General features: G+C 53.6%; 1 protein-coding gene across 2 annotated transcripts; it reads left to right on the top strand.

Annotated features, from left to right (window-relative positions):
* The first annotated feature begins 353 nt into the window (after positions 1-353).
* On the top strand, positions 354-26910 carry si:dkey-151g10.3 (serine/threonine-protein kinase WNK3). 2 transcript variants are annotated; one of them, XM_053848855.1, is made up of 25 exons: positions 354-764; positions 6958-7953; positions 13887-14059; positions 14137-14357; positions 14530-14687; positions 14754-14842; positions 14913-15132; positions 15195-15456; positions 15541-15659; positions 15735-15893; positions 16340-18943; positions 19120-19163; positions 19846-19981; positions 20053-20169; positions 20359-20460; positions 20532-20580; positions 20656-20772; positions 20867-22044; positions 22214-22478; positions 23609-23691; positions 23881-24191; positions 24340-24575; positions 24637-24723; positions 24778-24941; positions 25013-26910. In XM_053848855.1, exons 2-25 carry the CDS (start codon positions 7252-7254, stop codon positions 25322-25324), a joined length of 7908 nt encoding a protein of 2635 aa, XP_053704830.1. In that variant the 5' UTR covers positions 354-764; positions 6958-7251; the 3' UTR covers positions 25325-26910. The 2 variants fall into 2 exon arrangements, with proteins under 2 accessions (XP_053704830.1, XP_053704829.1); XM_053848854.1 differs by having other exon boundaries at positions 20653-20772; positions 25013-26909.
* Positions 26911-27235: the final 325 nt, after the last annotated feature.

A 27235-nucleotide genomic window follows, 5' to 3' on the forward strand; every position in this document is an offset into this window, starting at 1 on the left:
CCTGTTGCATTGATATTTGTTTCATCATTCTGACTTTCTTATTTTGTTATTTCTTTCACTTTTCAAGTCGTACTTCTGATGAAACAAATCATTTTTTATTTGAACTTCAAAACGAGTGATCACATGTTTACAACTTACTTTGTTTTCATTAATTAAGAATGACTGATTTAAATCCAATACAGTTTGCGTTAATGGTATCGTAAATGTTGTATAAAGAAAGGCGCATGTGATATAAGCGTGTCCAGAAGGTGTCCCCAACCGTTTCCCGACGCTCCCTGAACGCGGCACCGGAGTCACGTCGACAAGCTGTTGGCGAGTCGCGCGCGCCATCTCCCGGCGGAGTGATACATCAGCCCGGCGGCGAGTGAGCAGGCGGCGCGCGCACACAGTCCTCGCAGCACTCGGGAACCCGCGGAGGGAGACGGAGCTCGCGCTCTTCAGTCATGTGCAGGACTCCCCGGTGGATTTGGGGAAACAGGTGAATGGACCTTGCCGGAACCGGGGCCGCCGACCCGAACAGCGAATGAGGAACCGCGGTGACGCGCCGGAGAGCATCGTCTGTAGTGGAACCGCGAGCGCTCGCTGTCCGTCTGTCACGCCGAAGCTCGACGGCTCTCCGGGGATCCTCCGCTCGACGATGTAAACACTCGCCGCGGACATCCGTGCGTCTTCCCCGCCTCGGAAATACCAGCGCGTAGCCTGGTCAGCAGCAGCGGGAATAACGCTCGTTATCTGCTGGAACCAACATATGGCGCTTCACTCGGGTGAGTACTATTTCTTTACTTGTGTTCTGGCTTGCTTCAGTGCCCGGTGAGTGTGAGTTTGGGCGCATTTTTGTCAGGATCCGTGAGTGGAAATCCACGGTGCTGCGTGTCAGGTGCACCGATGCTCTCACTCCTTGGTCCTGCATCAAAGTTCTGGGTGGGTGAGGAGGGGTGAGGCGCGAGTGTGGTGGGTTCTCACGTCCCCGTCTTCACGGGGATTGGACTCGGTCTTCCCAGTCAGCTGACCCGGCCCTCAGCCAATGGCAGCACTGGATGCTGCGCATCGCTGTACGTGGACTATAAATAACGTTCGTCCTGCCGGCGGACTCGCGTCTGCGTTCCGAGCGGACCGGATTGGTCACTTCTGCGTCCCGAATCTCGCTGGTAACGAGCTGGATGTGAGGCAGGGATGAGGATCGACTCCTCCAGTCATGACGTCAGTGACGGCGACTCAAGCCGTGAAATTTTAGTTCCCGATACGCTGACGCCAGAAAAAAGTTGGAAAACTTGGTGTTGGCCAAAGTTGGTGTCTGAAAGTGCTGTTGGCCTTTCACACCTGAATTGGACTCGAGCCCCCTTTTAGAGCCCGCTGAGTGAGTTTCTGTGACCCGAGCCCTGACCCAAGTCTGAGGGACACGGCAGACGCGTGAGGAGCACCGTCATCTGCTGGAGACTCAGAGCAGAGGCATGTTTAAGTTTAGTGACTGAATTGTTCCCAGATCGATGTTAGAGGATCTTTTCAACTTTCTATGTTGTTGCTCACACAAAAACTATGATGTAAAGGTACTTTATTCCGAGGTAGAAATACTGCAATATCTCTCAATATCATAGAGTCTGCTGAAGTTCATCTCTGTCTTCATAGCTACTGGGGAAGAACAAGTAAGGACATCACTGGAGTTGTGCTGAGCAAAGATGAAGGATGTTCACTCCCTTTTGTTCTTTGGCTCTGACCTGAGGCGGTGGGGCCCCCAGGCCACTCTTGGCCTGGTGTAGACACTCCCACTCTGGATCTGGAATGTCACCCTGTAACATGACATGACGCCTTGATCCAAAGTGCCTCGACAAGTGTGCAGTTTGGTTGAGAAATTTGGTGGGTCATGTTCTGGTCTGCACCCCAGTGGTGCCACAGACAGACAAGGAGTGAGACGGTTCACCGATGCTCCACTGCAGAAGTGTGAAGACGGTTTGTTCGACCCAACATCTGTTCTCCAGCGTCTTCACTGATCTGTTTTTGAGACGTGTGGCTCGACTGTGTGATGGAATCTTCTGCTGCGATGGGAGCACATCCATAATGGTTTATGACTTCTCTCTGTAAACAAGCTCCGTCCAGCCAAGTGTGTGTCGGAGCTCTTAAGTGTCAGGGTCACTAGTGTGGGCCGAATTGAGGCTCAACGGAAACGTCAAGTGTGAGCTGGGTTCAGTTAAAAGTCAGAGGAAACATGAGGATATGATTTGAATTTAATTCAATGATATTGTGGTCACAAGTTTGGGCTCCAACATGGGCGTTATGAACTAGGCAGGAGCTGGAGTGGAGGTTGTGTTCGGCGGCACTGGTCATGTCGCCGTGGTGCGAGCGGCTGGGGTTTAAGCCACTTTGCTTGCATGTAATCCTGGTTTTGAACTGGCTGCTCTCACCTGGATCAGAACCGTGACATACGCTGAAGCGGGTCACAGCACGTATTGTCCCGCGAGCCGACAGAGCGCTGGGTTGTGTGTGTCTGTGTGCACTACCTACACACTGGCATGCTTGACCTGGATCACACAAAAGTCCTGTTTATCTCTGCAGACTTGAGCTCCACTCAACAGTCCAGTGTGTGTGTGCGCGTGTTTCTTCTCCCCCTGTCGTAGGAGTTACTTCTCTGAGTGGTCTCTGTGGTTCTGATATTATTGGTCGTCTTTGTTGGACTGATCCAGCAGAACAAGTGTTTGGACTGATGGAAGAACAGCTGACCTCGTTTCCTGGAGGTGACTGAAACAAACGTTGGGCTCCTTGTCAGGCGACGGTGTGACTGAGTGTCTGGTCAAAGTATCCCAGTGATACTGATCCACACACCGGATCCTGTAATCTCAGGATGTGACCCACTTTTTAATCCAGAACCAGGCTGAGGAACAAAGTTTATGACTGGAACTGGTTCATGCGGAGAGTTGTGAACACGGACGACACAGTCCTTTCTGAACTGATGTTCAGGAAGTGATATTGTTTTCGTTGAGTAACGGCCTGACACATCATGAAGCAAGGGAGACACCGTTGGAGGGAGAACATTGTGAGTCAACTTGTGCACAGCATTGCAGGAGGTTTCTGGAGTGGGTTTGAACTTTGAAGGCTAAAATGAAAGTCTGTTCCATCATGGCCTGCAGGAGTGTTCGCTCACCTACATTGTGTGGGGTAGGTGTTGAGACTGGCGGCAGGTTGCTCCGCCTCCCTCCTCTCCACGTTCACCCGCAGTCGTAGCTGCTTTTGTTCGCTCCCAAAATTCAGCTATAGTCGCCGCTTTCATTCACAACATTGGCCCATATTTGATCAGGCCAAATCCGGCCCAGTCCTCTTTTTGTCTGCGCCCCCCTCCTCTTTATCTCCCTCTTGTTCTCTTTCACACACACATTTTTCCCAGCCCGTCTACGAGCTGGCACCCTCGACCATCCCTCCTTCTCTCTGCCCGGCTCTGTCCTCCAGTCCCTTGCTGTCCCCCTCGCCCCACACACACACTGCTACTGTTGTGACTCATTAACACTAGGTGAATCAAGGTGTCATTTGATGCGAGCAGAATCTGTTTTGTGGATGCCCTGAGACGAGAGACGGCCGATGCAATTCCACCCCACCTGCCCCACTCATTACTGTTGAAATGTAGAAGTGTGAACACTTGAAATGTGGGTGACTCAAGTCGAAGTGAAACCTATCAAGATCATGTTAGCTGGCGGCACTATGGGTTCACTGGAATCTGACTGAAGGACAGCGTGTCTGTGGGATGCCAGTCGTGCTCCTACACTGCAGAGCACGTAGATTTGCACCACATGTTTTTCAGGTTTGACACAGTGTTTTGGTGAGTTGCTACTGTTGGTCTAACAACTACACTCTGCGTCACGCCAAACAGCCTTGGTTGAGTCTGGTCACTGAGCCGGATCTCTGCCGGTTGGCCGCCGTGAATCCAAGTTCATCAACCATAGATAACTGCAAATAACTGCAGTCATATCTGAGGGAAAGTCTTCCAGGGAGTCGCTTCGCTTCTGGAAAGCTGCTCTTGGAAGAGCGATATATGCACTGCACAGACGCTGTGAATGGAAGCATGTGCCTGTCTTGCTGCCGAACGCTCAGCCTTGGAATTAGGGACTTGGCTGCTTGTCCGGGCCGCAACGAGCAGCTGCAGGTTTCTGGACGCCTGAGGGCCCAACGCTGCTCATCACATGTTCACCTCTCATGTGCTCAGACAGAAGCACGATCACTCTGACGTGTGAACCTCACGGCTCCCTGCAGTCAACACGCTCTGACTTCCTCCTGTCCGTCGCTGGACGGGCTGCTGCTCGGAGTCTTTCTCTCGCAGCTGGTGTGTGTGTGTGTGAATCCAGGCGCTGATGAGCACCTTTGATGTGCTGTCATAACTGGCTGCGGTATGTGGCTTCCATGGGAACTCCTTTCCCAGGACGCGGGCAGTATCGCCTGTTGTTTTTCCTCTTTTATGTTCCCCACATCCTGTCCTCACACTCTCTGGTCACCTGACCTCACTTGCTGTTTCTACCAAAGTGTACTGCGACGGGGGGACGTGCTCATTCCTAACATTTCGCTCAGTGACTTGAGATGTGAAGCTGCAGAGGCCAGCGGGGGACTGGAGTAAAGTGAAATTGGACCCAGTAGTGTGTTATCATGCAGATAAATGCAGCTGCTTTAGTGGTTGTCATTGTTAAGGTATATTATACATTAGCTTCTCCGGCGCCCCCAATGATCAGGCTGCAGCGTCACTGAAGCATGGCCCTCTGTCTTGGAATGTGACCGGACAGGAGTCCTTTTTTGTTGCTGCCAAGCCTCTTAGCAGTCGGTCTAATATCGCCCTATTGTTGTCCTAATTTGAGTGACAGCTGCTGGCATTCCACGTCGCAGCGCTTCTCGTCCAGCGGCTAGAGGCCCGAGGCTTGACGAGAGTGTTGATGACTGGCTTTATAAAGGACATAATAGCGTGCAGACGAGCTCCTACTGTTCATCAGATCAACGCCAGGTCTGGGCTGGAGGTTTCCCCCAAAGCACTCCCTTCACTACTGGCTTGGAGTTCAACTTTTAGCTTCTCAACAACAGTACATTAAACGTGCTTCCCAGTTTGCTTCGGTCTCTTCTCTTGTCACTTCCTGTCTCCACCGACCAAACTGTGCTCTGGCTGAAGGAGGCGTCCTGAGTGCAGACTCTCTGAGGTCAGTGGAAGATGGTTCTGGAGTCACTCTGCTACCGCAGGTGTGACTTTCTGGTCTCTTAGAATTAGTCGAGGCTAAGTTTCCCCGGTGAGTGTGACGGACGGGAGAGTGGTGATACTTGCCTCCATCTCCGGCAGTAACCTGAGCTTGGGTTGCCCGGGTGGAAGCGGCCCCCTGACACCACCATGTGTGTGGTTGTAAATCAATACGTGTTGAGTTAGAAACTAATATGCTGCGTGAGTTAAAGCTGCAAGTTGGACGCTCATTTTAGCGCTGTTGATGCTCCCATGACTGTTTGGCAGCAGCTCAGGTGTTTAGTCCTCCATCCTGGAGGAGATCATTGGGACAAAGGGAGTCAAACAGTGCAGGCGTAGAGAGGAATCACCAGCGTTTACCACCTTCAGCATGTATGGGAGGGCTCCAGGACTGAGTGGCTTATGACACGGAAGCTACACAGCGCTTACAGGATCACTCATGTTTGAATTAGAATGTTTTAATCGCGACACCAAACATATCCCAAAATATTCTGACATCTGCAGCTCAAGTGAGGTATCTTGGCTATCGTAATGAAGGACACAGGCCTGTAAACCAGTGTGGCTGGTGGCTCAAGGTCTGGTCTTCACTGTCTTCCTCCTCTACACTGGTCCAGAAATCTGTCTGAAACAGGTTGGTTTTATTTGCATATGACCAAGGAGGAACCTGACAACTAGTTTGATAGGTCTGACCTTTCGTCTGAACTTGTCTCCGAACAGTCATGTCCAGTGTGGTCTGCTCAGAGCGGGTGGACGAGTCATGAGTCTGATAGGGTTCTTCCCCTGCAACTCAGCAGGGTTCGGGGTGAGGAGCAGACTGAGAACCATTCTGCTTCTGTGTTCCAACAATCCCTGAATTTCTCCAGCAGCAACAGCTCGGTTGACCCCCAAACCTCGTGAAAGCTCGGTGCCTCCGTGCGCCTCCGGTTGCATCGAGTGTATCTCCGTCACTCCGACGCTCTGAATTATTCACAGTGAAGCGGTCCATAGTGGGGTCATTTATATTTCATGCCATGCATCGGCAGCATTCTGTTAACTAATGGAACGCCGTTCAGAACCAGACAAGCAATTTCCAGCTGATTGATTAAGTTACTGCCCCAGCCTGTTGAGTAGACGGCGTGCTGGTGCACTGCCGGGTCCAAACCTGTCGACTTGTCACTCACTGACAGCATGACGCACAGTGCACCCTGCAGTTTCTCTGTCTAGTGTTCCTGCGCCTTCTCTGCCGGACACAACTTTGATGGAAACCAATGTTTGACACACTCAACTCCATGCTAGTGTGAGTCCTGGGTTATTGTGCTGACTCAATATGCGAGTCGGCTTCTCCGTTCCAAGTCCCTTTAACTGAAGTGATCCGGGGTGTTGCGACCATATACAGCCTGAAGTTCGGCTGCAGATCAACTTTGAATCCAGAGGTCAGCGAGAGACAGGAGAGTGGAAAAAGACCATAAGTAGACTTACTCCCTTTCAGCTCTGTCAGCATCCTGCTCCTTCATGGACTTGTTCTTTCTGAAGAGGCTGTGCAGCCACTTAGCAGCTGCAGGTACATTAGAGTCAATACGTGCATCGACACATTCTCTGAATAACAGTCAGGCTGAAGCTTCTCTCACCTGCATCTTCACGAGCTGAAGCAGTGCAAATCACTGCAGTCATGATGCTGACATCACTCAAATGCTATAGAGAGAAAGCAGGTGTTTAAAGTGGTTGGTTTGAAACCAGGACTTGAATTTTGATCAACTGTTGTGTCCTCTTTTGTCTTCCAGGCTGAACTTGAAGAACATTTGGAAGTCAGCCTCCGACCATTTTCAGAACGAGAGATATATTGTGAGAGACATGTAGGTGAAAGTGGGGGGTCTCATCACGAGTCAGAGACTGGGTCTACACCACGACCAGGACACCCCAGCAGCCTCCAAGACTGAGGAACACAACTAAGGGGGTCAAATCAGGGTCGGTGGGGGACCTCAGAAAGAAAGAGAGACGGGGACTGACGGAGGAGAGAAGGTGTGGAGGAGGAGGAGGAGGTGGGGGTCGAGGAGGAGTGGGAGAAGACCTTCTCCATGGCTACTGACCCAGGGGAGCCCACAGGCACAGAGGACTCCTCAGAGAAACCTGATGGGCCGAGGGAGGAGGACATGGACCGGGAGGGCAGGACCACCAGGCAGAGGGAGAGGACTTACAGCACCCCCTCGGACTTCCCCTCCTCCCAGACGCAGGAGAGGAGATCAGCCAGAGGACACGATGGAAGGACCCCTGGTGGTGGAGAGTCCAGCAAGCCCGTGGTGGGCCCCCCTGTGAAAACCGTCTTCTTCTCCACACCCTCTTCACCCATCGACATCGGCCAGAAATCTCTCAGGAGGGAGAAGCGCTTCTTCCGGAAGAGTGTGGAGATCTGTGAGGAGGAGGAGGAGTTCCTTCCAGATACTCCTCACAGTGCTCCTCACCAGCTGCACTCTTTCGACTCTGTCTTCACCGGCCGGGTCCTGCAGCACGGGGCCGCATCCTGTGCCACCCTGAGCCATGAACCCTCCTCCACCGCCTCCCAGCCGGAACCGAACAAGGGTGCACCATCCTCACCAACACAGAAGGGGAAGGAGCGTGATCGAGAGCAAGAGGAGGAGGCGGAGATGAAAGCTGTGGCCACTTCTCCAGGAGGACGGTTCCTCAAGTTCGACATCGAGCTGGGCAGAGGAGCCTTCAAGACGGTCTATAAAGGTCTGGACACAGAGACGTGGGTGGAGGTGGCCTGGTGCGAGCTGCAGGTGAGAACACTTCCAGCCATGTTGCTCACTAGAGTTCACTGAAAGGTCTGCTGTGAGTGAGGTGGTTCTCAGGGGCTTCAGATAAATCACTAGGATTCGAGTCAGAGCCATTTACTCTGCAGACACTTGACTCACTCAGATTCATCACTCCAGCTCTTCTGTCGGGTCAAACCAGGTGAGACTGTTCGAGGGGCTCAGAGTACCGGACGCCTGTTCTGCCAAAGCGCTGGGGGGAACCCGTTTGTCTGGAGGTGCTTCTGTCCAGTCCGGATGGTCAGGCGTATCTTGTAATGGCTGTTAATGTTAATGGCTGAGGAAACACACACATGTGCACGTGAGCGGCAGATGTTCCAACCATTATTATTCCCAAGTGGAATAGTTTTTTTTGGAGGATAAAATTAGAATCCTCCTCTGCCTGCAGGAGTTCTGTGATCTGAGCAGAATCTTTGTTCGTTGCCCTCCGTCAGTGGTTCACAGAGGTTGTGATGAGAAGGAGAATCTTCTTCACTGATGTGTGAGAGGAGACAGCACACGGATGTCTTCAGGGATCAGGCAGCGTTAGACGCTGCTCCATCATTGCGCGGCCAGTTGGTCACTGGGTCTCCTTCACAGCGCTTTTGTCTCCCTGCTCATCTTCAACCTCAGTCTCACAGTCAGAAGAGGTGTACATGTGCTAGGTACAGCCGCTGTTTGTGCTGAGATGCAAAGATCACCCCTCACTCCTGTACGTGGGTTTGAATCCCTAATTATGTCCATCAACTTTCACGTTTTAAACTATCACAAGCAAAGATGTGCAGGTGACTCAACAGCGCTGTATCTATAAATAAGTCTGGGTAGAGAAAGGTGCGAGACAAAACGCTATATTCTGCTGAGAAGATGGAGAGGAAGACGAGGGTACAGGGAAACGATAGGAAGTTATGTCACTGCACTGTATTATGTAAATACTGCATCTCTGTTGAGACTGCCGCTCTAAGTGTTCAGGAGTCCAGATTTATAGCCAGGACTGCTTCGCTCACACACACACACACACGCTGTGGACTCGTCCATTGTGTTATATAATGTCTGACGCTGCGATGTGAAGGCGGCTGTGAGTGTGGCTCACAAGAGCAGCTCTGTGCAGAGTGAAAACAGTCAGTGACGATGGACTCAGACTGAACATGCCGGGAGCAACAGTGGGTTTTGTCCCACGTGTTCTCTCAGCATGCAGCAGAGCACAAGTGCAGCCTCGTCGCTGGGCTACAATAGAGAGCGTGTTGAGCCCAGGCTCCGTCTGACTGCTGGCTTTGTGAGGCTTGTCATGTGCCGGTTTGAAGCTCATTCCAGGAGCCAGGTCCTTGTGATCGGACCTCATCAACTTCACGCGCTGTGATCTAAAGAGTCTGAACATTGTTCCAGTCATGGAACAGACTCTTGGTTTCAAACCGGGGATTGTCTTATTCACCAACGAAGAGTGAATTGGCTGCAAGACATCGACTCTTTCTCTCAACTCTTTGGCCTCACTTCAGATGCTTGACTGATGCTGGTCAGTATCTCAAACATCTGACCATCCTGAGCCTTTGACTTAACATGTTGAAGAACTCACTTTCAAAAAAGATCATGTTTGCTGGCAGATAAGGTGTGGTCCGCTTCAGATGGGACTGTGGCTTCTGCTCGCGACAAACACCAGTGTCCACTGCTGTGTTTCCGTCTGTGGCACTGCAAGTATTAAGAATCATCAAGGCAGAAGAGTCGGCAGTATTTGAACAGTCCATGTTTGATTGGGCTCTACTTTTGGAGGGATAAAAGCCAGCGACAAGAGTGTCCCCTGAGCTCACGTGCTCTGAGCCAGCCATTAAGAGATTAGCTTGGTTGTTTAAATGAAGAAGAAGATGCACTCGCACTGACGGCCATGGCTTCAACTCTGCTGCCCAAAGTAACACGTCTGTGGGGGAAATGAACCAGAGCCATGGATGGTCTGTCAAAGGTCCAGGTAGTCGGTGATGGAACCTTTCCTCTGAGGAGGAATTAGCCTGGCGACATCCAGCAGCACTGCACCTCTCAGAACATACCAGAAACACAGAGCCCTATCAAGCTGACAAGCTGATTTGGAGGAGTCAATGTTGAGTTCAGGGACAGGAAGCAAAGAGAAAACAGATGGAGAGTCTGGCAGCTGAGGTTAAAGCGTGGCGATGGGAAAAGACAGTGTGAGAGGGAAGCACTTTAGGAAGCCGACGAGGATTACTGTGGCTCCAGAGAGCCCGGGTCCACCTGAGGCTCCCCTCCTCCGCACGTCACGTCCCTCAGACAACAGGGGGCGCTGTTGATGTGGAGGAGACGTCTCTTCTCACCTTGTTTTGTGCATCCAAAACCACTGTTCATGCTCAGTTCTGATTGGTGCCGTCTCCTGCACCTTCCCTGTTTGGTGAGGGCGACTCACAGCGGTGGAGCCACTTCAGCGGACCCACCCTGTGAGGTGTGGTCTATGATGCTCAGCCCAAACACTGCGTGAAACTTCTTCTTTACGTCTCCCTGGAGTTGGAGCGCTCCATCCACGTGCCGCCTGCCTCACACACATGTTCATCTTCTACATATGTGTATGTGTGTGTGTCGCTCCACATCCATCTGTCTCTCTCCCTCTCTTTATTACTCCCTCCATCACTTTGTGTTTGTGCGAGAGTGGGATCCAGGGAATTAATTACAGTGGCTGCCTGTCCGCCCGGAACAAAAACCCTGCACAGACAGCAGAACTGGGACTGGTTCAACCCAGTCATCCCAGCTCTGTCCACCTCCAGCCGCTCCAGACCCGATGGCGGCTGGCCTTTGTTGACAAGCCTGGTGAACAGCGTGTGCAGACTGTTGGCTAATGTTAAGTGTGTTCAAGACCTGCAGAGAGCACAGAAGCAGTTTACAGGGGAGCACATCTCTGCTGAAGCACGCAGCAGCAGAAAGTGAAAATGAACCTTATAAGTGACTCAGTCAATCGTCAGAGGGCCGGAGAGGAGCAGGACAACATGAGCTTCGTGGCTGTGTGAATGAGCGCGTGAAGTGGTGTGACTCAGGAGGGTGAAGGTGGAGACATGAACTCGGTCAGTGGCGCTGCTTCACTTGTGGCGCTCCCTGACCCACTCGCGAAGCTCATAAAAACATAGATTTGAAAAAAGCGTATCTCACCTCACGCTGTTCCCATAGCAACCAGACGGCTGCTTCCGTCGCCTAGCAACCACACAAAATTCCACCTTTGCTTTTCTTTTTTATTGGAATGGTCCCATGCTGAAAGGTTTTAAAGTCTGTCATTGTTGACTCGGAGAAAGCAGCATCCTGTTGATTGAAGGAGGCAATCCGAGCCTCCAGCTGGTCAGTCAGACGTGTGCGGTGTCACCTGAGCTACAGTGTTTGCATAAAGCAGCAGCTTAGCGTGGACTTGGAGTAATGAGGTCAATGGTGTTGGACGACCCCAGCGCCTCATTGATGTTGACTGCTTCTGTTATCAGGGAACTGAGGACGGACACGTGTCTGCACGTCACTAGTCTGTGTCCCAGCGTGCTTGTGTGTCGCTCAGGTGTGTGTCGCTCAGGTGTGTGTCGCTCAGGTGTGTGACGCGTTACTCCCAGGCCACTTCCTGTTTGAGTCAGAACTGATGTACGCTCTGCAGAAGTTTTTCTGTTTGTCTTAATTCTTTGAGACTCCAGAAAATTCTGGATTTGGACTTGGCTATCTCACCTGCCCGGGGGCCCGGGTCGGTCAGTCAGTCTTCCGTGGCTGTGTGAGTGCAGCTTCGTGTCAGCACAGGCCGGATTTTGTGTGTCTCTCGTCACATGAGTGCAAGCGCCTTAAGCAGGTCTTTCCGTTTGAATGGCAGAATTGTGTTGCTGATTTCTTTGTGGACAACATAGGTATTGTTCTAACAAGAGCCCAAGCGAGCTGTTTGGCCTGGAGTCATTAAAAGTCCACGAACTTGGCCTAGTGGCCTGAAAGTCTAATCTGCTCGGGCTGCGAGCAACTCTCCAGCAATCTATCCTGTTACTGAGAGTTGTAGCTTACAGTCATCTAATCCCACCCAGCCGCCACCTCCGGGTCCAGGCTGTTTACGCCACTCTGACGACCTGCTGCGCTCGGCTCCACCTGCTGGACGGGTCTCACTGAGGAAGGCTCCTCACCCAGTGACGTCGGTTGACACGCGATACTGGAACTGGCTTTGCCAAAATAGATGGTTTAGGGCTCACATGCCTCTCCTCTTCTGACCCGGGCCGCGGCCTCACTCTAAATGTGTCCCATAAGCTGCATCCAGTTCACCTCCACTGCTGCTTTATGAGGCTGCTTAACCTGCTGCCTGACCTTCTGCCCCACCAGATGTCTGATCCCAAAAATCCCAGTGCAGGTCTCGTTACCGCGCCAAGCTCACGGCTCGACGGCCGCACACGCTCCCGACACTTCTTGATGAGTCCAGCACAGCTTTTTGACTGACCATATTGCTGATATTTGACTGTTTCCTGTGTGAGCAGGGTTGACAGACCTGAGGTCGCGTCATGATGCTCCTTGTTATGCGGCTGTTTGTCAGGGTGCATCCATCCGTGACATGTTGAGGTTTTTCTAAAAGTCTGTCTGCAGATTTTAGCCACCGGCCTCTGTGTGACCTCTGCTGGCCCACATTCTGTCTGATGTGGCGCTCGGCACTGAAGCGGCTGCTAAAGATGCTGGCTTCACACCACAGTCAATAAAGAAGTCAGACATTAGTCTAATACCTTACACCATCAACGGTGGCTTTTCTCTTCCTGATCTTCCCGAGCACTTCAGCTGTGCTAGCAGTTTATCCTCACCCCACATGTTGAGCCTCTTCAGAGCTTAATGTCGGGGTACGTCTGCTACCTAGTCTTTTGGCTTTAGACTCTTTGTTTTGGCAGACATTGCACAGGTTTGGCTTTGACTCACACTGTGTCACGTTGGCAGATCACCTTCAGCATCATTGTCATTTTCATCGCTGAGTTGAGACAACACTCTCTGCATTTTGTCATCACTGAAGGAACCTTCATCAAGTGCTCTGAAGTGAGCTCTTAGTTTATACTGCAACATTTGGACGTGTCTGGCGTCCTTGTGCCCGTGAGGATGGGAGTTTATGTTTGCAGCAGGCAGAGAGGAGGAGCCAAGAGCAACATTGTTTCCAGAAAAGGACCGATAGCCGCTGTGGATGAAGCAGATAGGGAGTTAGAGCAAGCTCAGAACTGCTGCTCGGTAAAGCGCCACATCAGTTGAATCGATCAGTGGAAAGTTGATGTTCTAAAGAGTCTATTTATAGCTTCATCCGACTGAGTCTAATCAGACCTGCATGGGCCCGGGGCCACAGTTAACCTCTGACTGTCCCTGACCCACCGACAACTTTCACTCTGTTGCACAGTAGTTGTTAACCAGGAGTGACACTTGATGTTGACTTGGTACAGTCAATGGAGCTGAGGAGTCTTGGTTCCGCTTCTGTTGCTGTGTGCCCCTTGTTGATCCGTTTATCATCCACCTCTGTTGAATAAACCCAACCTCCGTGTGAGCCTGTGCTCCTGCTACTGTGACTGCCACATCCACCGAGGATGTCTGGCAGATGCGGCATCAGTGCGTTCAATCTCGCCTGGGGTGTTGTCTCAGCCCAGACTGGCGTTGTGGAGGTGCCGCCACCTAGTGGTCGGTAGTGCACTCGTCGTTTGTTTCCCTGCACCAGACACATGGTGGTTTTCGTTTATTCTAGTCACTTTCCAAGTCACTATCGAATATTCGTGATCCACTAGAGATTCCTCTCCTTCACTGGGTCAGTGTTTATTTCAGTCTCAGTGTCCTGTTGTTTTTGGTGCCATTGCCTGGTTCGGACCTGTTTCTAGTTGGATTCCAGTGGCCTTGTGGACGGCACGCTCAGACGTTTGGAAGTCTGTAGCCAATGATCTGAGTGGCGACTGGTGTTCCTCTGACTGCAGGACCGGAAGCTGACCAAAGCTGAGCAGCAGCGCTTCAAAGAAGAGGCCGAGATGTTGAAGGGGCTCCAGCACCCGAACATCGTCCGCTTCTACGATTCCTGGGAATCCGCCCTCCGTGGCAAGAAGTGCATCGTGCTGGTCACTGAACTCATGACCTCTGGAACCCTCAAAACGTAGGCAGGCACCTGGGTTTCTCTGTTTGAACTGCGCTGCCGCTCATTGACACTCAACTGTCTGGTTTCCTTCCTAGTTACCTGAAGCGATTCAAAGTGATGAAACCAAAGGTACTAAGAAGCTGGTGTCGCCAAATCCTGAAGGGGCTCCACTTCCTCCACACCAGAACGCCCCCAATAGTCCACAGAGACCTGAAGTGTGACAACATCTTCATTACCGGACCCACCGGATCCGTCAAGATCGGAGATCTGGGCCTGGCCACTCTGATGAGGACGTCTTTCGCCAAGAGTGTCATAGGTATAGTACTTCTCTTCTCTCCTCTTTTTCGTTTGTTGCCTCTGCTCTCTGGTATTGATCAGTATTGACGGCTGCTCTATTTTTGCTCCTGCCGCTGTCTGCTCCACGCGAGTGTGAGGCCCAGCAGAGCGACCAGTGAAGACTCATGTCTGCATGTTTGCATGGGCCACAGGAACCCCGGAATTCATGGCTCCAGAGATGTACGAGGAGCACTACGACGAGTCGGTGGACGTCTACGCCTTTGGGATGTGCATGCTGGAGATGGCCACGTCAGAGTACCCCTACTCTGAGTGTCAGAATGCAGCTCAGATCTATCGCAAAGTCACAAGTGTGAGTCTGGCTTTCTTGCTCTGACAAAAACCATCTACTCTCTGCTCATCACTTGAGTGTCTGCAGGGAATCAAACCGGCCAGCTTTGACAAAGTGGCCGATCCGGAAATCAAGGAGATCATTGAAGGCTGTATTCGACAGAACAAGAGTCAGAGGTGAGAGACGCCGTTTGTGGCCGTCGTCACGGTGGGTCTTCAGAGATCCTCACTGTCCTTCCTGGAACAGACTCTCCATCCGGGACCTGCTGAACCATGCTTTCTTTGGGGAGGACACGGGGGTCCGAGTGGAGCTGGCCGAGGAGGACACTGGCACCCAGGAGTGCTTGGCCCTTCGGATTTGGGTGGAAGACCCGAAGAAGCTAAAGGGGAAGCACAAAGATAATGAGGCCATCGAGTTTAGCTACGACCTGGAAAACGACAGCGCTGAGGAAGTGGCCCTGGAGATGGTGAGACCCTGGACCCTGACTTCATTGACTGTCATCCAATCTCACCGTCGTCTGCCTCACAGGTAAAATCCGGCTTCTTCCATGAGAGTGACGCCAAAGTTGTGGGGAAATCCATCCGGGACCGGGTCAATTTGATAAAGAAGTCCAGAGAGCGACGGCAGCAGCAGCCCCCCTCCACCGCCTCATCATCCACGCTGCTGACAGGAGGTCAGGTGATCGCAGCCGCAGCAGGAGGGGGCGCTCCAGAGTGCGAGGAGCTTCCCGAGGTGGACCAGCATGTGACCCAGCTGCAGTTCTTCAGTGGAGCCACCCTGACCATGCCAGGTGGGTACATGACCCCCGCAGTATGTCTCTGTCTTCATGGTTAAACAAGCGCCTTTCTCTCTCTTCCTTCTGTCTTCCTCTCAGAAGCAGAAAGCGTTGGCTCAGCCGGCTGTGACTCATTTACCAGTGGCCAGAGTCAGGCTATCTCTCATCAGGGAGAGTCGCACACCCTGGCCAGGAGTGCTCCACCCCCCGCTGCTCCCGTATGCATGGTCCTCAGTGCCACCACCCACTTACCTCTGAGCCAACAAGCAATCGTGTCTGTGACTGCTCCTCAGGTCCGGCCCCTCGGCGAGAGCGGCGGTGTTTCGACTGGTCGGAGCGTGAATCTGCCTGGTGTGTCGGCAGGCCACAGCGGAGGAGCAGCTCAGACCTTCCTTCAGCCTGGCACCGTGGTTCCACAGGTATCCCCCAGTGTACCTCAGCACTATTATCAGGTGATGCAAGTGGCCGGCCGTCATAAGACCTTCACGCAGCCTCTAGCACTTGAGTGTCCTCAAATAACCATTAACTCATCTACAAATCGTCTGATAATCACCCTAATCGGTCTGACTGTGCCGGGTTTCCTCCAGTGTTTTGGGAGTTCTTGACTTTGAGAGTCCCAGGTTCAACCACCAGTCAGTTTTACCCTTTAGAGGCGAGACCGTGAGAGCCAGCGGCCATGTTAGGGGAGTGCTACCTGCTTCCCAACTCCTCAATTGGAGCGGTGAAATGAGGAAACAGGCGTGAAGCTTTTCCCCGCCTGGACAGACACTGGAGGAAACTCAGCTGAATGAACTGTTGTACTGTTTGTGTTGCAGAAGCTACTCCCTACCTAACGTTGACTACTTTCTCTTCCCTTTTCTTTCAACCATCACCGCCATTCTGTCATATTGCTGAGCAGTCGCAAACATTCCCATCAGATGCATTTCAAAGCTCCCACGTCCCTGGTGCCATGGCCCCCTCTCAGTCGTACGTGCACTCCGTCTCCCCACACGCTCCCATCACTGTTCTCACGACATCCATGTCAGTTGGTGATCCTGCCGGACTAGCAGGCGCCGCAGTGCCGCTTGTTCCGCCGGCGGCCCCTCCCATTCAGCTTACTGACATCACTCCCCAGGCAGCAGCAATACAGCCTCCCGTGATCCCCCAGGCTATTGTTCAGCACCAACACGCTGGAATGGATCCGCAGATCTCCACCCTGAAACAGCAGATGGACGTTCAGGCTGCTCTCCAAGAGCATCATGTCGGTGGCCCTCTGCCTCCTGTCGAGCAGTACCATCAGAGCCTCCCCGCGTCTGCTCTGAAGGCACAACCGGCCGACACGCAGCAGCAGGTCTATGGGCAGCCGTCGTCAGCGCCGGTCCACTTCCCTCCTCATCAGCAAGTGCTGGCCACGCACATGGAGCCGGGTGTCATGGCCGTACCACAGCCAGGAGAACCTCCAGCGGCTCAAGGTCGACCCCCGGTGACTTTCCTCCAGCAGCAGCCAGCTCTGTTGTTGGATCAGAACCAGGCCCACACCCAGCAACAGATGGACCAGCAGACGACTCTGCTGCACCAGCAGATCCAGAACCCGCATCATCTGGAGCAGCAGCAAGCCCTTATTCAAAGACAAGGGTCGGACCAGCCGGTGCTGACCCAGGAGCAGCAATCGCTTTTACAGCAGAGGCCACCAGAGCCGCCCCATCAGCAGTTATATCAGCCCACAGAGAAGCTTCCGGCTGGAATCCAGATGGAGCCACAGAACCAACAGCAGCTTGTCTATCCTCTGCAGATAGAGCAGCACATGCATCAGCAGGCCTTGCTCCAACAAGTGGAGCAGCAGCAGCAGGCTCTTCTGCAGCAGCACCTGCAGCAGCAGGTGATCTTACAGCAGCAGCAGCTGCAGGAGAAGGCACAGCTCCAGCAGCAGCAACAAGAGCAGCAGCAAGTGCAACTCAAACAGCAAATGGAGCAGCAGCAACAGGCTCTGTTTCAGCAGCAGTTGGCGCAACAGCGGCAACAAGTTCTTCTTCAGCAACAAGCCGAGAGGCTGCAGAAACAGGCGGTGATCCAGCAACAGATTCAAGAGGAGCTCCAGCAGCAGGCAGCAATCATTCAGCTGCAGCAAGCCGAGAAGCAGGACGCTGCTTTCAGTCCACACAGCAGCAGTGAGCAGCAAATCCAGCTGAACCCCCCGCTGTGTTTACCCCAAAGCCCTCCAACGGGACTCCATCTGGTGGAGCAGCAACAGCCGTCTGCAGTCCTTCAGCAGCCTGCGTGCGTGACTTTTTCTCAAGCCCCGGGTTCCATAGTCCTGCCCACACCTGCCATGATGACGGCTCAAGTTCTTGCCCATCACGTCCAAAGTGAAGCCCATGCCCACAACCTAGGTCAGGTACCAGTCCAGTTGGCAACCCAGTCAGCTGTTGCTCATCCAGTGGAGGTGATTTGTGGACAAACCCCACCGAGTTACTCTTGTCCCGGAGTTCCTCCTGATACCCGGGTGGCTTCTCCACTGGTCGTCCCGACGGTGCAGCCTCCAGCAAGTCTCCCACAGCCTTCCCAAGGTCAGACTGAGTTCCAGATTCTTGGGCAGCAAGCCCATGCGGCACCATATCCTGGTCTGCATGAGTCTCCAGTTCATCGCCAGGCAGTGGTGGTGCTGCAGCCTCCGCTCCAACATCCGACTCCAAGTCTTTCGGCTCCTGTGCATGTGACCCCTCAGTACATCCAGAGCCAGCAGCCGGTGCCAATACCTCACCTCCCACAGCTGCATCAGGCCCAGTTCAGCCCACCGGCCTTGGTTGAAGGTGCTGCCGTTCCCGTGCAATACCCTGTGGAGCATCCGAGACATGCTGACCCACCACGTCAGATAGACCTGCCGTCACTGGCTCCAGCCCAGCCGCAGCCTTTAGTGAGCCCTGCTGACCCGCTGGTGCAGCCCATCACTCTGCAGACTGCTGAGCCACTGAGGCTGACTCAGATTCAGCAGCTTTGTGCAGTCCAGCCCATCCCAGCAGCAGTCCAGCAGCAGCTGCCTTTGACCGCGCCGTGTCAGCCTGCTCTACATCAAGTCACCCATCCGGCCGTGCAGCTCGTGCCCAGTAGTGTGGCGGATCTCATTGCTCAGAGCAGAGTCCCTTCTGCGAGCAGCCATGCAGCTGCAGGCCCCGCCCCCTCCTCCCAGCATCACCACGTGGTCCCAGCACTCACGCACACGCCAACCACCTTTCATTCTCTTTCACTCCAAGATACAGCTGAGCAACCTGCCGTGCCCTCTGCTGCCTTTCCTGCCCCCCAGATCCCTTCAAGTCCTACTCACACCTCGTGTCTCTCATCATCACTCCCACCCCTCCACCCTGCTCCTGAGCCTCCTACATCTCCGGCAGCAGCCCCCATAAGCTTACCAGGGCTGGCCTCCCCGCCGCCTGGCACCACTCTAGAGTCGCTTGACTGTCATGCCCCAAAACTGCCCCAAGACTCGCTGCCAGGCTGTGACTCTTCCCTGCTGCTGACAGCTCAGGTACAGGACGGATGGATGCTTGCCGAGAGTTTTGAACATAGTGTCTGATTGAATGAGCTCTTACTGATCATGTTGATTCAGTCTCCTCAGACCTAAAACACGACGAGTGGAACTTGCATTTGTGTTTCTGATGTTTTTTCTATGTGCCTCATCTTGTGTTTGTCTACGTTCTTCAGGACTGTCCATACCTGTCAAATTCAGAGCGTCATTCTTCTGCCGGGTATGTGTCCGTCGTATGAGTCTGTTTTACCAGTTTATGTGTGAGAAAGACTATTTCTGAGGAGGCATGTTAGCCTGATCCAGCTGGCGTCTGCTTGTGGTTCAATGCTTGTGTTCTGTTTGTAAGCAAAGAAACTGGTGTCAAAGCAGTATGGAAATAAGGGGGTGCCTCTCCGCAAGTAGGTATTGGATGATACTGCACACAAGCCAAGGCAGCCTACTGCAGACACCCTGACCTCTCTCTAAGTAGAGCACTCCTTACTGCACTTGCTCTATTGGCTAGTTACATATGAGGCAGGGATTTCCTCATGACCCCTGGAGGCGAGAGAAGTCTTGCCCAAACCATGGTACGACACTTGCATGGGGGTCGTGGCTGGTCATGGAGCCCCACAATGACATCAGGTGCTCCGTCGACCTCTGGGTGTCCTGGCCCGTAAACCCTCTCAGTATGGTACCCGGACCCTCTGTGCTCCTGTGTGTGTGTCTTTGTAGAAAAGAAGAGTTGTTTGTGCGTGGCAGCCTTGGGTTCAGCTGTCAGAAGCCTTAAATGTGACCCATCATAGTTACGGTGCACCACACAGCAGCACTGCTTTGGTCCCCTCTGCCACTGAGATCAGCAGTCTGAAGGTTGCAGTCTGCGGTGAACAGGTCTTTGGCAGTGACTCATCTTGGTCATTTTTCAGGTCTGGACCAGCAAACGGAGAAGAAAATGTTCAACCTCTTGCCAACGGGAAATTGGACAGGCTGAAGTCTCAGAGGAGAACATCCTGTCAGAGGCCTGAAAAAGTCTTGCATCAGTTCCAACTCAGCATGCTGCAGGTGAGCACAGGCCGGTCGTCCATCACCCCCTCTGGCCTGCAAGAGAGACTGAGAACAGGTGTCTTTGCAAGGTGTCGGCCAGCGGAGACAACATGGTGGAGTGTCAGCTGGAGACTCACAGCAACAAGATGGTGACCTTCAAATTCGACGTTGAAGGGGATGCGCCCGAGGACATCGCCGACTGCATGGTAGGCCTAAGCCCAGCAAAGTGCCTGGGTCAGGAAGATGAGTCATGTCGTGTTCTTGTGCTTGAGCCTCATGACCCTCACAGCATCTATCAAAGCCGCTGATCTCAGCAGGAAGAACTATGAAGATGGTTGCGTGATGGTTCTTTTGCTGCCGAAGTCTCATTCTAAAGTGTTGATTGCCCTCTTCAGGTGGAGGAAGACTTTGTGCTGGACGTAGAGAAGGAGAAGTTTGTGGAGGAACTTCGAGCCATCGTGACAAAAGCTCAGGACATTCTTCAGACTCATTCAGAGGTGAAGTGTTGGCGCTGTCCAGGGCGACATTCCAGTGTACTTCCTGTTTACTCTTTTGTTTTCCTGCTCAGACGGGATCTTTGGACCAGTTACATGTCAGCACGCCCTCCAGCTCATCAAGTGAGTTTCATCTCGTCCTCTGTGTCCCAGTCAGAAGATAAGTGGAAGCTGATGAACCTTCATGATTCTCAGTAGACTCAGTGGCCCATTCCTCCCCGGTGGGACGGTGGCGTTTCTTCATCAACCAGACCATTCGCCACAGAGATTCCCTGTCCAGCCAGGGCACCGCCGACACCAAAGTGCCCCACAAGGGTGAGTCTGAGTCACGCGCCCCAGCTGGTCTCCCTGCACCCCACTCAGGTCTGATGTCAACATGATCTCATGGTGACTCTCTTTCTGTGTCTAGAAGTGGAAGGATCTCTTAGCCAGGAGTCACTGAACAGGGTGTCCTCTCCCCCCTGCTCTGCCTCCTCGCCTCCAGTCTGTACAGTCCCCGCTCCTGACAGCATGGCTCCCTCCGCACCCGTGTCCGTGTCCGCTGGCTCTGCTGCCCAGTCTGCCGGTGCACTCCCACTGCTCAGTCGATCAGCTGTCCACACTCCAGCCGCTGCAGGTCCGAGCGTGTGTGCGCAGCTGCCTCCTCTTCAGGCCCCGGTGGGCCAGCTCGACCAGCAGGTGACTGGTCCGGCTCCGCCGCCGCCACAGCTGCAGCAGCTTCTTGGAGCACAACTGCACCTGCAACAGCTGCAGCAAACCTCTCCAGAGGTCGCTGCCACCCCAGAGCCAGTGCCGCAGTTGGCCCCTCCGCTGTCTCATCCTGCCCCGGTGACCAGACCCGCCGCGCCTCAGCAGCAAGTCATAGCTGCCTCACTCAAGACGGAGCAGAGCCAGCCTCAGCCCAGTGTTCAGGCCGCAGTGCAGCCGCAGGTCCCGGTCCCGACACCAGAACCAGCCCTGCAGCCGCCACCGAGGCCAGAGCCAGACTTGCTCCACAAGCAGTCGTCTCTGCAGCAGTCGGAGTCGGAGCTGTCGACTGGAGAAGCTGGTGTCGCGGAGGACGCCAGCTCTGCTCCTCCACCCCCTTCCTCCGACTCGTCCCTGCCACCGCTTCACTTGTCTGCAACTGAACCCTCTCTGCCTCCCATCTCCCACGCCCTGAGCCCATCACCCGCACAGCCTTCTTCTGTGGCCGAGTCTGACAGCGAAGGGCCGCCCAAGATTGAGTTTGTTGACAACCGGATTAAGACTCTAGACGAGAAGTTGAGGAACCTTCTGTATCAGGAGTACAGCGCTGGAGCCACGCCAGCCTCCGCCTCCACGTCTGCAGTCGGGGAAGAGTCTTCGGAAACGCTCCCCCCTCTGCACCCTCTCTCCTCCTCCGACACCTCCCCACACACATCCTCCTCCACCACCTCCTCCACCACCTCCCGCTCCTCCTCCACCACCCCGGATCCTGAGAAGGAAGAGGAGCTGGCTCCCTCAGAAGTCGCCAGCCTTCCTGTCCCCTCCACCTCCCTGCCTTCACCTCCTCAGGACTCCACCGGCTCTCCACGCCCACCTGTTCCTGGAGAACCCACCATTGTTGTGAGTCCAAACACCACAGAACCAAACTGAGTCCACACTTGCACCACAGGTCTGATGGAGCAGTGGTGTGCTTGTGGACCAGCTCTGACTTCTCCTCTTCTGTTATCAATCTGACCTGCATGTTAGTCGCCATGTTTGATCGCTATTGACGAAGGATGTGCTGTTGCAGGCTGTGAGCCCTCGCTCCGACACTGGTGCCACCGCAGGAGCACTGCAGCCCGTCGCTCCGCAGCTGATCCCTCTGCAGCACAGACCGCCGCAGCTGAATGCAGGAGGTGGATATTTTGGCCTAAACCTGACATGTCCTAGTATCAGAAATCCGGTTAGCAAGAAATCCTGGACTCGCAAATTCAAAAACTGGGCGTGCAAACTGCGCCACTCCGCCAGCTTGTTCAAGAAGCCCAGAGTCCAGCAAGGTAGCGTCTATTTAGGGGGTGAGTGAGAGAGTGAGCGAGTGCTTGAATGAATGGATGTGTGGGAGAGTCTGGACCTGACCCTAGCACTAGATTAACTTTAGTCCATTAACTCTTTCACTTCCAGGTGCAAGCCTTGTTAAAGGGCCCATAGAACACGTAGAAAGCTCCAGACTCGACGATGGAAGCCGTTTGGTCATGACTTCGGTGCCAAACTTCATGTCGAACTTATAACCAAACGGTTTCCCGACTCTGCTGACCACTTGTCCACTGTGAGGAGCCAGCTTTGACTCACGTTCTTTGGGACTTTGTCACACACTGGGACCACGCTGCATCTAAGCAGAGCTTGCTGGGTTCTGGTTCTGTGGGCCCTTTAAAGTCCCTGCGTGGTGTGCGACTGCGGCCCTCGTCTGTGTTGCCTCCTCACTTCATCTCCCTCCCGTCTGTTCTAGCACTCTGGTCACACAGGACTGGATCAGTGTAAGAGATGTTGTGGTCAGCATCTAAAACCTCCCCCCTCCCGCCCCATGTCTACTGTCATCAGCAGCAACCACAGCGCCACCTGCTGGCTCAGTGTAGCAGCTCACGTAAAGACCTGGCAACACTAACCCTGAGCTCAGGTCACAGGTGCCTCTAGTGCAGCAGGTGATGTTCAGGTGCTTCACACAACACACACCAGCATGACCTGCAGTTTTCCACCAAAACATGGAGAGCAACTCCACAGTCACAACCATTCCGTCATTGGCGTGAAGTGATTTGAGCTGGGAGCTGGTGGGCGGGGTGAGAACTGCGGTGTGGAAGGCATGCGTGGACCAGCAGAGTGGCAGGAGGCGGTGGTTGGCGCTGACTGAGAAGAGTCCAGTGGCGTGTTGATGGATTAACTGAACTAAAGCACCACCTCCATCTCTAGCCTGAACCCACCACAAGTGCCTTACGACTAAATCTGTGTCCCTACTCACGAGTATCGGGTGTTTAGTTGTCGACATGCTGCCGTGTGGGCCCGACCCTGTTGCCTCTGTTAACTGCTGTGTTTCTGCTTCCCCCCCCGTGTGTGTGTGTGTGTCCGTTCCTGTGTGTCCTCCTGCCTCACTGGTATCTTTGTGTGTTTCTGCGTCCCATTCTCCTCTTTGTTTCACCCGTCTGGTTATCAGAAGGTCGGCATCGGAACACACTTGGCGAGGAGAAGCCGGCGAGTCCAGAGGCTCAGACACAGACACTCAAAGGAAGATTTCAGGTACGAGTGGTGGCCTCAGTGGTGGCGTGTTAGAAAAGCTCACGTGAGCAAACACGGATCCACAGGCCGGTGGCCTAACACTGTACACAGGTCATGACTGGGATCGACATTGACAGTTGTTAAACCTGACTCTTCTGACCTCAGCTCTCACACATTACACGCTTGTGAGTGGGACTCCTCTGCACACAGGTGACGCCGGTGCCCTCCTCCTCCTCCCCCCCTAAAGACTCACCACTGGGCAGGAGGGTGGGACGCTTCTCTGTGACGACAGCTGAGACCAGGAAAGAGGAGCGCCACAGCTCCCCAGCATCTCCTGATCTGATGAAGGAGAGGAGGAGGTCTCGGACCAAAGAAGGAGAAAGAGAAGAGGGGAAGAGGCCCCAGGCGCTGCTTCCCTTGCCAAGAGAACACAACCACTCTCCCCCTCGCAGCAGCGACGACGATGAGAGCGAGTTGGAGGACGAAGACCTCAGGAAGGAACTGCACAAACTCAGAGAGAAGTGAGCTCCCTTTCTTTTTGAGCTGTGTCTCCGTTGGTTGGGGAGAGTCTGCCTCACTGCAGGATCCAGTCATGGTCAACGTTGATTTTGATTGAGTTCTTGAGTTTGGTCGTGGAGAGGTTGATCCAGAAGCATCTGTCCTCGGCAGGCACATCAAGGAGGTGGTGTCTCTTCAGGCGCAGCAGAACCGAGAGCTGCAGGAGTTGTACCGGCAGCTTCGCTCCATGAAGGGCCAGCGCCAGAGTCTGCCGGCCGCCCTGTGCAGGACGCCTCCTCTGTCTGCCGCGCTGCCCGTCCACTCTCCACGCAGACCCCGGCCCGGCAAGATCAAGCTGCGGCCGCGGCCTCACTCTCACATGGACAACAACGGAGTTACACACTCGGGTCAGTGGCCCCAGTCGGGCTCCGCAGGTGTCTGTTTGCTGACCGGCCTCATGTCTTACAGGACTGTCGAGCAGTTTCTCTGGCAGAGAGCAGAGTCGTGTCCCTGCCGCCCCCAGCACCGGCTCCCAGAGCTCCTCCACGCAGCGCGGTACGCTTGCCCTCAGGGCGTTGTTAAACACGCCTGACGTGCTTCTGTCCACAGATCACAGTCCTGCCAAACCAAGCACCTTCACCGACGAGCTGCACAAGCTGGTGGACGATTGGACGATGGAGTCGGCAAGCCCCGCCCCCTCCAAACTCTCCCTCAATCAGATCAAGCTGATCCAGCAAGTGCATGAGTCAGGAGGCTGGAGTCAGCTGACGGAGGTGAGTGTGGGAGAGTCACCTGACCACTTCAGGTGCAGGTGATCCTCACGAGGCTCTAACACTGCTCTCAGGTGTTTCCTGCTGCAGCAGTGGCTCCTCCCCCTGCCCTGGCACCCTCGGACCTCCACACCAGCGTCTCTTCGCTCCCCCATGCTGGACAGGCCCAGGCACTTCAGCAGAGTCTCCACCAGTCGCCCGGGGCTCTGGCCCTCCCTCAGGTGTCAGGCCCACACCTGCCACCGACCCCTTCGGCTCCCTCGGCCGGAGTCACCACAGCACCCCCTGATGGTGGCCCCTCCTCGTCCTGTTCTAATGCTGCTATACCTGCCGGTGCCAAACTCCCCTCAGCCCCTGCCTCCACTCTCCCTCTGGGCCAGAAGTGAAACCACTGTGAAGTCTGGACTGGACCCACTGATGTGTGCATGCGCGTGTGTGTGGTGGTGGCACTGCCGGGTCTGGATCAGAAGGAGTTCGAATGTGAGGGAGGACTCTGGGACGTCCGGACGTGGCTCTTGTGTGAGTAGATGTCCACCAAAGTGTGTGTGTGTGTGTGTGTGTGTGTGAGTCTGGGGGCGAGAGCCAACTGCTGCAAAAATATTTTTTTTTAACTGTGGACTGACCCGAGGAGCAGAGTGCCGCCGGGCTGCTGACGTCACGCAGCTAAAGGACTATCACCATTAAAAGTGCAATTATCAGTGAGGCCCAGTGTGTTGGGGCAGCGCACGGACGAGGCTCACCACCTTTGCTTGACCTTACGAAGCCTTCGGCCTGCGGCACCAAGTGTCTCGCTTACAGCAGCATGTTGCTCGCTACTGCACGTGCTCAGGTCTCATCTGAGGACGAGGCTGCGCCGGTCTCTGTCCACACTCGCAGCACAAACCAGCCTCGGACTGTGGTGACCAAACAGAGCTGAGCCAGAGGGCAGGAAGCTCTGTTTCATGTCCAATCCGCTTCTGAGGAGGAGCAGCAGCAGACTGGTTACCTCCGGTGTGTCATGTGATCCGACTCTCTTGTCATGGCGGTCGACAGTCTCTAGGTTCTGCCGTCAAGCTTTGCGGAAGTGGGCGTCTGCTGATATCGTTGTAGATCCCCAGGTCACCACTGGGTGGCGCAAAACAAAAACGTACTGTATTTAAATCAACGTTAGGTGTGTTGATAATCAGGCTTTAGCGTGTAATAACACACACAGGAAAAGCACAGTTATCAGGGGACCCTAAAATAATGCATTTTAATTCTCGAACAAGAAGTTTTTTTCCTTGAAAATCAACAGTTTTAATCAGATCAGTTTTAATCTAAAAAATGTGTAAAATAGCATTTTAATTCTAATTAATATGAATGTATTTTTCTCTGAAGAATCTTAAGCAATTACTTAAAATGGGACGGGTTGTTCAGAAAATCCAAACAGTGTTTATATTTCCATTTTAACCTGTTGTTTACAGAATATCATCATCAATGTGCTTCACAACTTAACAGCTCTGTGAAACCAACATCTGAAGCGAATCGTTGTTCTAATAATGAGTCTAAAAGAGGTTTGTGTTCACTTGCGGAACCGATTCAGATGGGCAGGAGAGAAGTGCGCGAGGGCTGTGAAGAGAGAGGTTGGACAGGACGCAGTGGGCTGATGTGAAGCTGGAGGAAGGAGCGGCGTGCGGGGGAGGCTGACTAGGGACGGAGAGAGAGAGCGCGTATATTTTTTTTACCTTGAACTGTTGAGGTGGATGACAGCGGGGCAGCAGCATGTCCGCCACCGGAGCGTTCGTCTGAGCTCAGGAGCCGGAGGTGACTCGCAGGCTCCACAGAGACGTCGGCGGCTCCTTCAGCCTCATGTACACGGTACTAATTCAACTGTTGATTCATGTTTTCTAACGAATGGAAATAAATGATGTCAAACATCCGCCCTGCGTCCTTCTTCAGTCAGTGAACCTGCCCCAACTATATGACCGGGGACAGCGAGAGGACACTGGCAGACCAGCTGCGCTCATCTGGACATGGAGGTCAACCGCATCTTGTTCATGTTTTTGACTTCCACCTCCTTCATTTGTGAGATGTCACGATGATTCACGCGCCCGGACGCCAGTGTTTCAAAGAAGCTGCGACTGTCAGTCAGGTCGAGCTCAACATGGAACTCTGCTGCCATCTGATGGACACACACTGTTAAACCGCACGAATTGAGAACGTCAAAAACAGCGTAAATGGTTGAAACGAGACTGCGTTTATAAATAATAAAAGCCAGTCGTTTTTAAATGTTTTTTTTCCGTGTTTTCCTGATCCATTAACAGCCACTTGTTTTGAAC

Source organism: Synchiropus splendidus, chromosome 18 (assembly GCF_027744825.2).
Source record: "Synchiropus splendidus isolate RoL2022-P1 chromosome 18, RoL_Sspl_1.0, whole genome shotgun sequence".
Lineage (NCBI taxonomy): Eukaryota > Metazoa > Chordata > Actinopteri > Syngnathiformes > Callionymidae > Synchiropus > Synchiropus splendidus.

Bases quoted from the DNA above. Each gene is read 5' to 3' on its own strand.
- si:dkey-151g10.3 (XM_053848854.1), top strand. From the start codon at position 7,252: ATGGCTACTGACCCAGGGGAGCCCACAGGCACAGAGGACTCCTCAGAG. The intron at 15,894-16,339 runs GTGATGCAAGTG...ATTGCTGAGCAG, and splicing joins TACCTCAGCACTATTATCAG to TCGCAAACATTCCCATCAGA. The intron at 20,461-20,531 runs GTGAAGTGTTGG...TTTCCTGCTCAG, and splicing joins TTCTTCAGACTCATTCAGAG to ACGGGATCTTTGGACCAGTT.